Genomic DNA, 13,758 nt, shown 5'->3' with positions numbered 1-13,758 from the left:
AATAATTCAGACGTATCTAAATCTTCTACTTGGGCTACTCTCTTCTCGTTTCAAGCGTGTGTAGTCCAAGAGCTGTTGTAAATCTAAGCAACCCCTGACGCGCTTGCGATCATGTACAATTTAACGTCATCAGCGTAGAGTATAGACACCCCGGTGATAATACACTTGTAATGTTATGATAAAGAGCGTAAAATGTATCATTGATATAGAGCGTGAATAAGGGTGGGCCCAAATTACTTCCTAGAGGAACATCCGAAACACAAATCAAAGTAATCCAAATCAAAGCCGGTGAAGTGTTCATCAGCAGTGAAAGCCAGTCAGGACGCCAAAAATTATTCCTGGAAATTTGTGTAGAACCGTAGATATTTATCAGCAATTCCATGAAAAAAGTTGTACGATCTCTCAGTATTCCTCAATAACTGGCAGAATCGCTCTTCAACGAAAAAAAAATTAGACACGTATTTTTTTATTTCGTAATTACGATGTCGCTTTCCACGTTAGGCTGGTTCAAAGCAGTGATTTTTCAAAACCTGAACATCTTTCAAAAATTGAAATCATAACTTCCTTGACCTGATTCAAAGTCAGTACTAACACGTTATCGCGCTCAATAAAATTTCAAATTTCTTCTGAACTGCTAAGCCAATTTTCATCGTTAATAGCTTAAATTAGGGTTTTTAAATGTAGTCTTTCAGAAAATATGGGAAACTTTAAAATAGAATTGATTTTATATGAAAAAATTACGCATTATTTGGTTTTTCTAGACACTTACTGCGAGGGGGTTTGATGACTCCAAACATTAATATTTATAGTTGAAAGATCCTGTAACTCTACACAACATATTGAAATGATATGCTAACCCGCTCGGATGTTTCGGAGACACAAGTTTTTCAAAATAAAGAATCTTCACACCGCAATATGTGAATTACACGTGCATGGAAACGATGAGGACGCACGGTAGTTCACCGAACATCTACATCTAGTCACAGAAAGTGTGATTTAGAAATCTTTGATTTACTTACAAGCTGGGTGCAACATTCGTTTCAACCTGGGGGCTGTCCATTAGTCATTTAGAATTTTTTTTTCAGATATTGCAGATGCTGCCCTTCCCTTCGTATGCTTCGAGCATAAACTTTAGCCAGACTCTTCTCCTCCATAAAAGTTTATGCGGATTTAAAACAGTTTGTTTTTATAGGTAAATAATTTTTATCTATATTTCGGGTTTATTTCAACAGGCATTGGCGCAAACAAACTTAAGGAATAGACAAATTTTGCTTTTGCTGGCCATGTTTGCAAACTTAATTATTTTCAAAAATTCTATTGAGATAGGCAAAAATAGAATGAACATATAAATCTGGAAACGTGTGATTGGATGGATATTAGATGTAGCTTAACGAACCGATTGCATTTTTTTTACGATTGACCTGTAGATCCTGTCCCAATCAGGCTGAGCATGTGACACTCTCTTGGTATCTGGTATGCACGTTCATGCCGATAAATGACAAATTCCTATGAGGCATCGTTAACGATCGTTTCATGTCATCATATTTCTAGTTTTGAAGAAAAAGAACCCCATCACCATTTCAATCATAGTTAGGGGTTACGGTATCGACACACTCGACCACGTGTTTTTTTTTCTTTCTTTGAAACGTATCATCATCTCCGTTTCAAAGGCTAATTCAATTACCTCTCCGTATAAAGAGTAAAATTAGATTATCCCATCCCAGCACGGTTCTGCTTCCCGGTTCGTTCAATCTCGACAAGCTAGATGTTTTCTTTTACATTTCCTCTAAAATTTGCTTCCCGGCAAAATATCCCGTTTGAATGTCATTTCTTTTAGCACCACTTTCGTCGAATAGCTTACACGTCAGATTTTTGCATCGCTTATCGAACGGCAAATGTAAGATGAAAGTGGCAATTTGGCTTTAATGTGCCCTTCTTCCAATGATGGGATAATGAAACGTTCCCCATGTTGACGGCATCGTAGGTACATCCGTACGTGAGGAAAATGGCTAAAAAGGCGGGAAAAACAACGCTGCCAAGATTTTCGCTTTTCAAGAGTCGCTCGGTATGTTTGAACCGATAAAGGATGAATCGATTTGCAATTTGTAGTCACTCGGTGTGTTGCAGGTGGCGAGTTTTTATCACTGCTACCACCATTTTCACCTTTATTACCCGCCACCATCTCGCAACAGACTGTAACCATCAAATAATTAATTATTAGATATCCACGGTAAGAAAATCATACTTTCGTTGAATCAGCACAATTATCCAGATTCGGTTGTAATTGGGTGGACTAGAGTAAACTGTTAAATTTTGGCATTAAGTAGTTCTGATAACATTGCACAGCCGGCCGAATTCACAACTTAGGAAGACAAAAATGTTTGTAGCTAAACCTTATATATTAGAGTTACGATGTCTTCAGGACAAACAATCATTATCGAATAGGTCATCTTCTGATGTAGATGGTATTGGGGTGGCTTTTATTATTAGGGTGTTCCAAATATTAATCTGCCCTTTTTTCGTTTCGTAGACCAGTACTCGGTTCTGAAAGTAACTTTTCAGAACCTTGTACAGATTGTCCGGAACCCGCATTCTATGCAGCGCTACGGCGATCACCACAGCTGGCACTGTTGAACGAGTTCTTCACGTCGATCGTCACCACGGCGCAGTAGCGATCACCCCTTCTCTTTTGCTTCGATGCTTTCTCCGCACTCGCGATGACTGTGCAAATGACCTTCGATATCTCTGCGATGGGCCGTTCTCACTTTCAGCGTAGGTCGTTAACTTGTGGAGGATGATCCTTTCTAGGAGTTTACCAAGAGTATCCAGTATGCATATACAATTTATTTATTTATTTATTTTTCGTCAAGCATATGTAGACTACATAGAATGGTTTTACAATATTTACTTATATACTATACATTATTTCTACGGTTTAGTTCAGATTTGATTTGTTTTCTAGACATGGGAAGGTCAATTATTACACAATTTTCATTATAATGACGCATCATTCTATTGATGGGGCTATTTTTAGCATAGTTTGTCCTAAAAGATTGTTCTTGGAATAAATTACGAGTTCTTAGTTGTCGGCTAGGTACATAAAATTTTATTTGCGAAAGTAATGATGCGGATTGTACACGTTGAGAAATAATGTCGTTGATAAAGTAAAGCATGGTAAATTCGCGGCGTTCTTTGAGTGTTTGTATATTAATGAGCATGCAACGAGCTTTATACGATGGAAGAGGAAATGTCGTCCAGTTTAGTTTACGAAGCGCGTACAAAATAAATTGTTTTTGGACTGATTCGATGCGTTCTTCGTACAGGACAGTGTATGGGTTCCATACTATGCTGCAATATTCCAAAATTGGCCTGACATATGTATTGTATAATGATTTTATTGTGTAAGGGTCTTCAAAATTGTAGGTGAAACGTTTAATAAAGCCCAGCATACTATTTGCTTTATTTATTATTGTATTACAATGTTCAACAAATGTGAGCTTGGAGTCTAAGATTACGCCTAAATCTCGTACAATTTTGCATTTTTCTACAAGTTGGTTGCCTAAGTGTATGTCTATGGGAACATTTGAAATTTTTCTGCTGAAGGTTATTGAGTTGCATTTCTTTACATTAAGTTGGAGTAGACTTTTGCTACACCACGTGTGGAATATATTTATTTCGTTTTGGAATATTTCAGTGTCTTTGACATTTCTTATTTCCATGAAAAGTTTCATGTCATCTGCATATATAAGCACTTTAAGATGTTTGAGTATTAAGGTAATGTCATTAACGTACAAAATAAAAAGAAGAGGGCCTAAGTGGGAACCCTGGGGTACGCCAGAGGTGACAGAAATTGGTTCCGAGAGTATATTCTGAAAGCGAACTGTTTGTTGACGTTTCGTTAAATATGATTCGAGCCATTTCAATAGTTTATTTTCTATGCCATATTTTTGCAGTTTGAAGAGTAATAAAGGTATGTCAATACGGTCGAATGCTTTACTAAAGTCTGTGTAGAGTGTTTCCACATGGTTGCCATTGTCCATTGCATGTACAGTAAATGTTACAAATTCTAAAAGGTTTGATGTTGTTGAGCGGCCTTTATAAAAGCCATGCTGCTTGCTTGTTATTTGATTTTTGATTTGCTGAAATATTTTGTCATTTACTAGTTTTTCGAATAATTTTGGAATGCATGATATAATGGCAATCCCACGATGGTTTCGGATGTCCGATTTAGCGCCTGATTTAAATATTGGCACTAAAAAGGATGATTTCCATATTTCTGGGAATGTTCCATTTTTCAGTGACATGTTGAAAATATGTAGTAGTGGTAGAGTGAATTCTTCTGCTAAATTTTTTAAAAATATTGGTGCTATTCCGTCCGGTCCAGGTCCTTTTGATGCGTCCAAGTTTTTTAGTGCAGTGGTAATTTCGTGTTCAGATAGTTCGTGGACGGCAATGTCATTTGAAAATTCAGGTATAAATGAAAAGTAGTCGCGGTCGCGGTCTATTTCGGAATATGAAGTATAGACTTCTTGAAAGAATTTTCCAAATGAATTGCAAATTTCAGTATTGTTATTTCCTACATGTCTGTCAAAATGCATTTGGGATGGAAAGTTGCTACTTTTCAATTTCGTTTTCACGTAATTGAAGAAATTCTTGGGATAGGTCTTGATTTCAGTCTCGATTTTACGATTATATTCTTCATGTGCAGTGTTAATGGCTATGTCGAGTTGGGAGCAAATATCCAGATAGTTTTGCCGATTTGTAATGCTATGTTCTTTCTTGTAAATTTTATGTGCCTTTTGCTTTCTATTTTTTAAATTTTTCAGATGTTGGTTGAACCATACAGGCTGCTGGCCGCCATGAGTTCTTCTTCTTCTTTTTACTGGTACTGTTCCAGAGATTAAATTAGTTACAATTAAATAGAATTTAGTCACTGCTTCGTTGACATTTCCTTCTATACTCAATACAGTTTGCCAATTTATTCTACTTAGTCTACGTTTGACTTCTTCGAAGTCAGTTTTATGGTATTCCGGCACTTCCTCATACTCCAAGTTGTTCGGGGAAGAGTTTTGATGAATAAAAATTGAATATTCGATTGCTGTGTGAAATACTTCATTTTTCCATAATGGAGTTAAAGATGCATTAACACAGAAGTCTTCAGTGCAGTTCGTGAATAAGAGGTCTAAATATGAATTTTGTTTATTTTTTACATGGTTGATTTGGTGCAGGCCAAATTCAGATATTTTGTCAAAGAAGTATTGAAGTGTTTCATTTTCGCCTACGACAGGGAGTAAGATAGATTCGTTTTCAATGTCTACGATGAAGTTGTTGTTACGTTGATTAAAGTCGCCATAAATATGCAGTTTTACTTCAGGTTCCATGTTTGACATGATACATTCTACAGTTTGAAAAAATAGTTCAAATGATTTTTTGTGAGCATTTTCAGGTGGAAAGTACACAGAGGAGAATATGTGCACTTCTCCTGATATTACTGCTTTTGCCCATATATGTTCAAATTCTATATGTTTAATGGTTTCTATTTCTTCTGAAGGAAAGTCTGCGTTTATGGCTATAATGACTCTTCCTCCAGACTTTTTATTACAAAGAGACAAATTACGGTCATGCCGAAATACATTAAATTGATTTCCAAAAATTTCCTCGCTTCTTACGCTTTCATCCCAGCTACTTTCTGTTCCAAGAATTATATTGAAAGAAGATGAAATTAGTTTTTGTTGGATTTCTTTCATTTTGGCTGGGCTTTTCATTCGATTAAAATTTTGGCAATAGACCAAAATTTCAGTCGAATTCTGTTGTGGATGCGAAGAAGTTTTTGGAATATTTAAATTACTTACAGTTATATTTTCTTCCTCTATAGAGGGCGTCGTTACTTCCGAACATTCGACGTTCCAAATTTATGCGTAGCTTCGCGGAGTTGTTGGAGGCGCCTGGTTCTTTCGCTTGATAAAAATTTTCCATAAGAGTCGAGGTCTGCTGCTGCTTCGTCTGGGTTTAGCCCATATTCCTGATAGACTTCGATGAAAATGCGCAGGAGATGGTCAGGAGTGGTCGGTAGTCCTTCGGATGCGAGCGTCATTTTGATGCTGGTCGTCGTCATTCCTTCCACGCAAATAGATGGGTGTTGGTCCTTCATATATGCCAGGTATAGGCGTACAATGTTCATTATTTTTGGTTCGCGAAGTCTGGCCTTTAAAAAGCGACCGTCGCCATTCGTTGATTGTGACGTGAGGCGTACGATTGGAGGATGCAAGGGGTCCAGTTCAAATTGGCTGTCTGTGTTCGAATGTTGAGATGTGGTTGCCAATGTGTTTAAACTATTTTCGCCGCTGGTAGGTGTCACTTTCATTTGTTTGGGTTGAATGTTTTCGTTAGCTGAACGGTACGGGTTGATGGTGTCACCTTTTTTAAAGTTTATGAAATTTGTTTTTACTGCTGGTATTGCAAGACCTGCAATCGGATGTTCGGTGGTTGTGGGAGGAACGGAAAATTGTTTTATCGCCGTGGCAAGTAATAATTTGTCTGACGTCTTACCACTGTCGTTATGATGATGATTGTTAGCGCGATCGTTGTCACGTTGACTTGACTGCTTACGACGTTTTCGGTTGCGCCTTGCCTTATCAGTAGCTTTCTCCTGAAGTCGTCGAATGCGTTGTTTGGCGTCGTATTTTGTCCAATCCTGCTTCCATTGCCATTTATCGCCCAAAAATCGCCAGCCTGGAGACGTATGATCTATTTTCTGTTGGATTACTGTAGCGTGTGATTTTTCCGCTAATTCTTCAGCCAGGGATTTTGATTGATTCATGCCATATTCTGGTATTGTCATGTTGGAGATTGCAATGGAAATAGCTTTCACTTCTTCCTTCAGTTCCTCCAATAGGTCGGAATTGACGAGAGGGTACGGCTCAGAACATTTAGTGGAAATCAGTTCGTTCTCGAGGTGTGATAGCCGTTCGTCAATTTTATGATTCATATTGTCCGATATTGTTTTGGGCGATTTGCTGATGGTGTCGATCGAATTTTGCAACAAATTGTCACAAGAATGAAAATGCTGACCTAGTTTACTGCATATGTTTTCGTTCTTTTTATGGACGACTTGCATTGACTGCTTTACGTCGTTAAGTAATTGTTCGATGCTACCGAACAATTCAAGACTGTGGCTCTTTAGCTCAGCTGTGGTTCGATGTTGTGTGTCCGTATGCGACTTCATCATTTTTAGCAGCTGATCTTGTAGATAGATCATTTTGCGTGTGTCGACCTCTGTCCTAATAATGTGCTGGCAGTCCGCACACACAGGCACCATAAATGCCCGGATAAAATTTTCCTGATTACGCTGCACACCTACACAGGCAGCATGGTACGATCTGCTGCAAAATTCACACTTCCTGAGGAAGCGGTCGTCGTTTATGTCTGCATCAACGTACGGTGTAGGCGGCCATTCGGTTGGGTCGTGCTTCGGGAAAAGACACTCCACGATTTTTTTTTGTTAGGGGAAACTTTTCAAGTTATCTTTTCTGGCTGCCCCTGTTTACTCTACATGTTACAAATTACCGGAATCCAATGTAGTTGGAAGCGAGTTGTTTGTTTGTCCACATGTGTCGTCCCAACCGGGTAGTACATTATTAATGTAGCTAAGGGTTCGTTTGGGACATGTATGCCATACCTCGTGAGGCGTCATAAAATGCCTTTCGAAGCATCGCTCCCTTCGAAGAAATATTACTGCACAATGGCAGAGAATATGCTCCGAGCTCTCGAGCTCGTAGTTACAGAATCGACAATTGTCATCTTGACTTTTGCCAATTTTTTTTTTCAGATTATACTTAGCAGGACCATGTCCCGTAAATAAACCTGTGATTATATGTGATCTTTTAGATTTAGATTCGTTAGTCTTTTGGCTCTCGTTGTATCTGGATGTATGAATTTCTTAGCTTCACGACCTCCCACCGTTGGCAATCAGCGACTACGACAAAAACGACATGATTAAATTTCCCTTGAAAAAGGCCGCCAAACACGGTCGAAACGTCGGGCAGTTTTAAAAACACTTCGTTTGCTCAAGCTACATTGACTGAGAAAACCGTAAACATTCACAAAGATAATTTTCAGTTTGTCACATTTCGACTGGCGTCATTGATCCTGGCCATAACGACACCGTAAGCATTGCCCCAGGGGTTAGCGTCTACTTCTCTGCATAGCTCCTTGTAGCAGATGGACTTGCTTAGCACTATCTCGACGTTTAAAAGCTGCTCTGGCCGCCAGGAATGTTACCTTACACTCTTCTCTGACTGCTTCAGATCTTGCTCTCTGTCTGAGAGCATCTTCTGGCTTTTAGGAAGGCGGCTTTCGTTTCACCAGTATGCCGTCCGTGCCCTTGCGGTCCTTCGCCTGATGTCCGAGGTCCAAGCACCTGAAGCATCGTTCCAACTGCTTGGTAACTCGCGGAGCGACTCGCAACGAGCACACCGACCATTCGACTTTTATCTTTTATCGGTCTCCGCCAGCTTGTTGGCAACGATCACCCACCGGTAGTCGAATCGCCGTCGTTTGAGTGCCAAATCCGAATAGTCGCCGGTATATCTAGTTTGCACTGCTCGATCAGTGCACCCTTCAGTACTTCTACGGCCATTATCTGGTCTAGACCCTTGCACTCGACTACGGCTTCCTGCGACAGAGCTCTCACGTTCGCTTTGCTGTCCAAGGATTTAGCAACGAGCTCGCGGTAGATAGAGCTCTTGGCGGAAGGATCCTTCTTCAGCTCGGAGATCATCTCGCCTTACTGAGTGCGCCTCGTTTTAACAACTTTCTCTCCCAGCTCCTTCAGCTCTGGGTCCTTTCTCACATTCTTGCGCAGAGCGGCGTAGGACAGTTACTTCTCTGTGCGTCGCTGAATCTCAATCGTTTGTTTACCATTTATCTGTCAGTGTCATTCCAATCCAGCGCAAGACCTGACGAAAGCATACAATTCGAGGAAAATCTCTTTAAATCCATCTCGAATGGGGTCCATTGACAGATCTCGTACTCGATTGGAATGACACTAACAGATAAATAGTAAACAAACGATTGATATTGCCAGTTTGATACCAGAGATTCAGCGTCCTTAACTGAAAGTGTAACCATACAATTTCTCTCCGCTGTTCTCTTGGTCTGAGTTTTTCTAGTCAATACTTAGTAGGGTGGATGTACCAATAGTCGCATACTTAAGGAAAACTTTTGCTAAAAAATCGATGAATAGACCTATGGGCAATGTTAATACATTAAACCAAAGGTTTCAATCCCTACTTCATAGGAAAAATATAAATATGGTTTAATAACCAATTAATCTTATGGGACCTGCAACTATAGGTACAATATATCAACTATAGGTGCAAGGGAGCTCAAAATTCAAAGAAAATCATTTTTTTTTTATAGTTATTTGAGCATATTTCAAGGATAACATTTTTATTGTCGCATAATTTCAATGCGATGATTCGATCAAAAAATATTTGTTGATGGTTGGTACCTTAGTTAGGCGTATAACCCATTACTGCAACTAATGGTACACCTCAACTATAGGAGCACCCACCCTAGTATGAAGTGTTTATCAGCAGAGAGACGAATTGTGAACGTCAATCAAAATGGCAGCACTCCCTTTATTATGATTTTAACACTAGCATTTTGACAACCGCTTCCACGGGCATAACTTTAAATCGCTCCTATTGACTTGTTTGACGTCTAAGACACCAACACAGTTGCCATGTGTATAGACAACATACTTATAACACGATGTTTACAATTCGCCATCTGATTTAACCTCATTTGGCAAAAATCCCACCCGATTTAATCTCAATCTCGCACTAACTCAACTGCTCATGGATTAGTCAATTGTATTTTGAAAACAAACTGTATGGCGATCGTTGGATTTGTTTTGCAAATGAAGTGCATTTCGGTTCAAAAAGATGAAATAATTCTAAATCTTGTTGTTACTAATACATATATACCTTACAATCATGATTTGATTAAATTCTCACGAAAATTTAAGCTTCTTTTTTGAATGTACAATGGAGGAGATAATCCAACGGAGGCATGAGTAATGTTTGTTTACTTTGCACGATTGGTTTGCTCAATCCAGCTTTTTACGTGCCATAATGGCGGTCTAAATTGTTCAGTTCGTAATACGTTTAATGGCCCCTTTTTTTTGACAATAATCGTTTACGTCAACTGCCCAGTGAGATTAAGTCATTCTACGTTAGTCCAATGCGTTGGATGTTTATTCAATGAACGCCCGACATCTTCCACTGGGTGTTGCTGTCAAGCTGGCGTAAACGATTATTGTCAAAAAAGGGCCATTAAACGTGTGACGAACTGAACAATTTAGACCGGTATTATGGCACGTAAAAAGCTGAATAAGGTATTTTTGGTTTCACACTATTCTCTCTGTTTATCAGCAATCTTTGTTTGCTGTTTAACTTATCCATTCGTTACCAGTTCGCGCTTTAGATGACACTGACAGTTCTTTATGTCGTTTTTGCTGGAGCCGCTGAATCCCTCTGGATAAAATCTCGCCATCTCTATCGTTTGTTATCTGCCAGCGTCATTCCAATCGAGCACCTGACCTGTCAAAAGCACTAAATCCGAAGAAAATTGCTTCGAATCCTTCTCGAACGAGGGCCATTGACCGGTGTCGCGCTCGATGGGAATGACATTGACAGGTAAACAAACGATAGAGAAGGCGAGTCTTTGTACAGAGGGATTCAACATCGTTAGTTTTTGCTTGATCCTAGAGCTGATCGCTGTTAGTTCATACATTTTGACAGCAGTAGGGGTTAGAATCTAACCAAAGTTTTACACGCTCATTCATAGCAACTCAAATTTGAGTGGCTGGCCACTCTATTTCATAAAAAGTGCGCGTAGTCAAAAAATGAGTTTGTATCATTTACTCAGTTTTGAGTTTGGGATGCATTTAGTATTTTTATTATTATTATAAAGAATGTCATCGATACTTCAATTATCATTTACCTGTACCTCCAAGCGCTAGCGATGTCCGGAAATATAATCCGATGACGTTTTGGACATCTCTTTCATGCCAATCGGCACTTTGTAGTAATGGTTGAAACTATAAAAACAAGAAAGAAATTTAGATTTGAATAGAAACAAAACTCAGAGAAACCTACCTTTTAGTTTTCTGAATGTTCCGCGTCGACTCTACAGCTACTAGTTCTGAGGCATGATCTTTTAAAATGGTTTTAATCGGTGTTAAACTCCACGCTCTTTTACTTGAGAAAAAACTATTTTTTCACCCAAAACTTTAAAAATTTAATGGCTACTCACCAATTGAGTTAATTCTACTCAAATTAAGACTCATTTTTTGACACATTGCCTCTATTTTTGAAATTGAGTGCTCTGAACTCAAATTTTGAGTAGTTTTTAAGAGCGTGTACCTCGAGCACAACATTATAAAATCAAACCAGTCGACTGTAGAGTAACTAATAGGTTTGTTCCAGTACACGCTTCTTGTTCCTAGTTGCACAGAAGCAGAAAAACTTACACCTTTTTACTCCGGTTTGCTACACGGATACGAAAAACTACCAAAAGTTGAGCTCTTTTGATTCAATATCGGAGTATCGTGGAATAAGGTAAAATTAGGTAAACCGTGTTGAAGGTAGTTTTCCTTTAACCACGGCCAAAATCACAACTCATTGAGAGGTTTTTTATACTCAACCTTGAGTTAAATATACTTAAATTTAAGTTGAATCTACCTAATTTTGAGTATACTTCAAACAACTCAAAAGTACCTTATTCCAACCGGACTGAGTCGAAGCTCTCTCTTTGTTTTTGACAACACTCAAAAGTGCGAAAGCGACGCAAAACTCAAAACTTCCTTAACTTTAAGTTAAAAGAACTAATTCTGTGGGTTGTTTTATTTTTCCGTGTGCCTGAAGAAGAAAAAAGAGAGTTATAAAGCTTTAATGCTTTTATTAGTACTGAAACAAAAGCTAATGCTTTTATTGGCGATATTCAAAATTTTTATGACAGGTAAAACTTCTAAAGCAAAACAACTGTAAGTTCAAACTGCTTACCATTTCAATCCTGATAAATATGCCAGCCGACAATTAAATTTTAAAATCTTTACCACTAATGTGCAGTCAAAACATTCATACTTCAGCACTAATAAAATATGCTAATTGCAACACATAATAATGGTTTCCATCCGGTTCTGTAGTTTATCTTTTCGAAGCGAGTAACGAGTTTTCCACCGGCTGGCAACAAGCAAAACATTCATGAACAATGCAGTTCGGAATATTGTTTTCAACTTTTACGGTTATTCCGTTTTGCCCCACCTCCCACGGCACTCACTGGTTCGACACGGTTCGACAGAATCCAACGCCTCTAACCTGTGCTCGTACCTACCGTGCACCGTGTAGCTGAACCGACCAAACTTTTCCCACCCAGAATTAATAGTAGCTTCCGTTTTTTTCTTTCTTTCTCGCCCCCTTCTCTTTATTCCTAGGTCTCCGTCGAGGAGTGGTGCAAAATGTGGGACGAGTATGCACGGGATCCTGACTCGGTGCTCGACTGGCAGCTGAGGTAAGTTCGGAAAAGTTTGTAAACATTCGACCTCTGATTCTGATCATCAGCGAACGACGGCGAGAGATGGAATGGGGAAATGGGAGGCTTCTAAATTTTTAATAAGTGTTGATTGATAACGTTGCTCATCGCTCATTTGGGGATCATCAGGAAGCATCGACGCGAGTATCGTACTTTCCGTACTCCTCCTGTACCCGGCCGATAGCTAGGACTATTATTAGAACCCCAGTTGGCTGTGGCGGTATATCAACAAGTCTACCAGTGGAATGTTTGCTGAGTTTGTTCCGCGTACATACGCACACAAACACACGAGTGCGTGTGAATGTGGTGCGATTTTAACCCCAATTTTCGTCCCACATTATCCTCACGTGCTTCCGCGAATGGTTATTAACACTCATGAATATAAATTGATTTTACCTAAGTCTGACATCGTGTTTTCAGCCGAGTAGGGTAGCAGAAGGATGGTTGCGTTACTTTGATGAGGGTTTAGGTGAACATTTGAGATCCTGGCCAAATTATTGATATACATTTTTCAAATTTTAGCGACGTTTTCAGCGAGTTTATTCCTAAATATGCCTAATTTAATGTTGTAAACGGTCCATCCCTGAGAATGATCATTGGAAGGGTAGTCCTGCGGGTTCGATCGTTGTCTATTTGGTGTATGATACTGTCATTGGTTGACCAACCATTAGTGGTGTGGCATAAGATTACTGTGTGCCGGACCGGATAGTAATTGATGGAATTTCCGTAGCAGCCGTTTGAGGGTTTTGCCCTCAGAATTTTGTTGATTTTAGAATTGGCACTCATTGTTGTTCAGGTATTACACCATAAGCAGCAGCACCCCGATATTTTGGTTTCGTTACCAAGTAGACAAAGCGATGCACGGAAATCCCACAGAAAATACGACAAATATGCGATCATGGGTAGTACAGAAGCGGAACGATTTTTAGCTTCTGAATAGAGCAAGATCAGCAATATTTAGTATGAATAGACACATCAATAAGAATTAACCTTGATCTTTTCCAACAAATGGTTTGTGCTTCTGAGTTAAAAGATGATCCCGGTCACGCAACTCCAATGAAACTCGGTCAAAGCTCTACTGATGCGCGACTGCATCATACGTTGCTTCCATGCGTCGCGCAACAAGATTACGTGATCTAGTGTTGCAACTCTCACAAACGA

At 39.2% G+C, this 13,758-nt stretch overlaps 1 protein-coding gene across 2 annotated transcripts in view; it reads left to right on the top strand.

Moving 5' to 3' along the window:
* LOC131676908 (calexcitin-1-like) overlaps positions 1-13,758 on the top strand; it is a 139,752-nt gene that overhangs the window by 102,624 nt on the left and 23,370 nt on the right. For both annotated transcript variants that reach the window (XR_009303257.1, XM_058956305.1), the window contains exon 5: positions 12,500-12,576. Coding sequence is in view for 1 of the 2 variants with exons in the window: in XM_058956305.1 (XP_058812288.1) it covers positions 12,500-12,576 (77 nt within the window). In the remaining variant the exon portion in view is untranslated. The remainder of the gene's footprint in view (positions 1-12,499; positions 12,577-13,758) is intronic.

This window comes from Topomyia yanbarensis, chromosome 1 (assembly GCF_030247195.1).
Source record: "Topomyia yanbarensis strain Yona2022 chromosome 1, ASM3024719v1, whole genome shotgun sequence".
Classification (NCBI taxonomy): Eukaryota; Metazoa; Arthropoda; class Insecta; order Diptera; family Culicidae; genus Topomyia; species Topomyia yanbarensis.
This window is presented reverse-complemented; position numbering and strand designations above follow the sequence as displayed.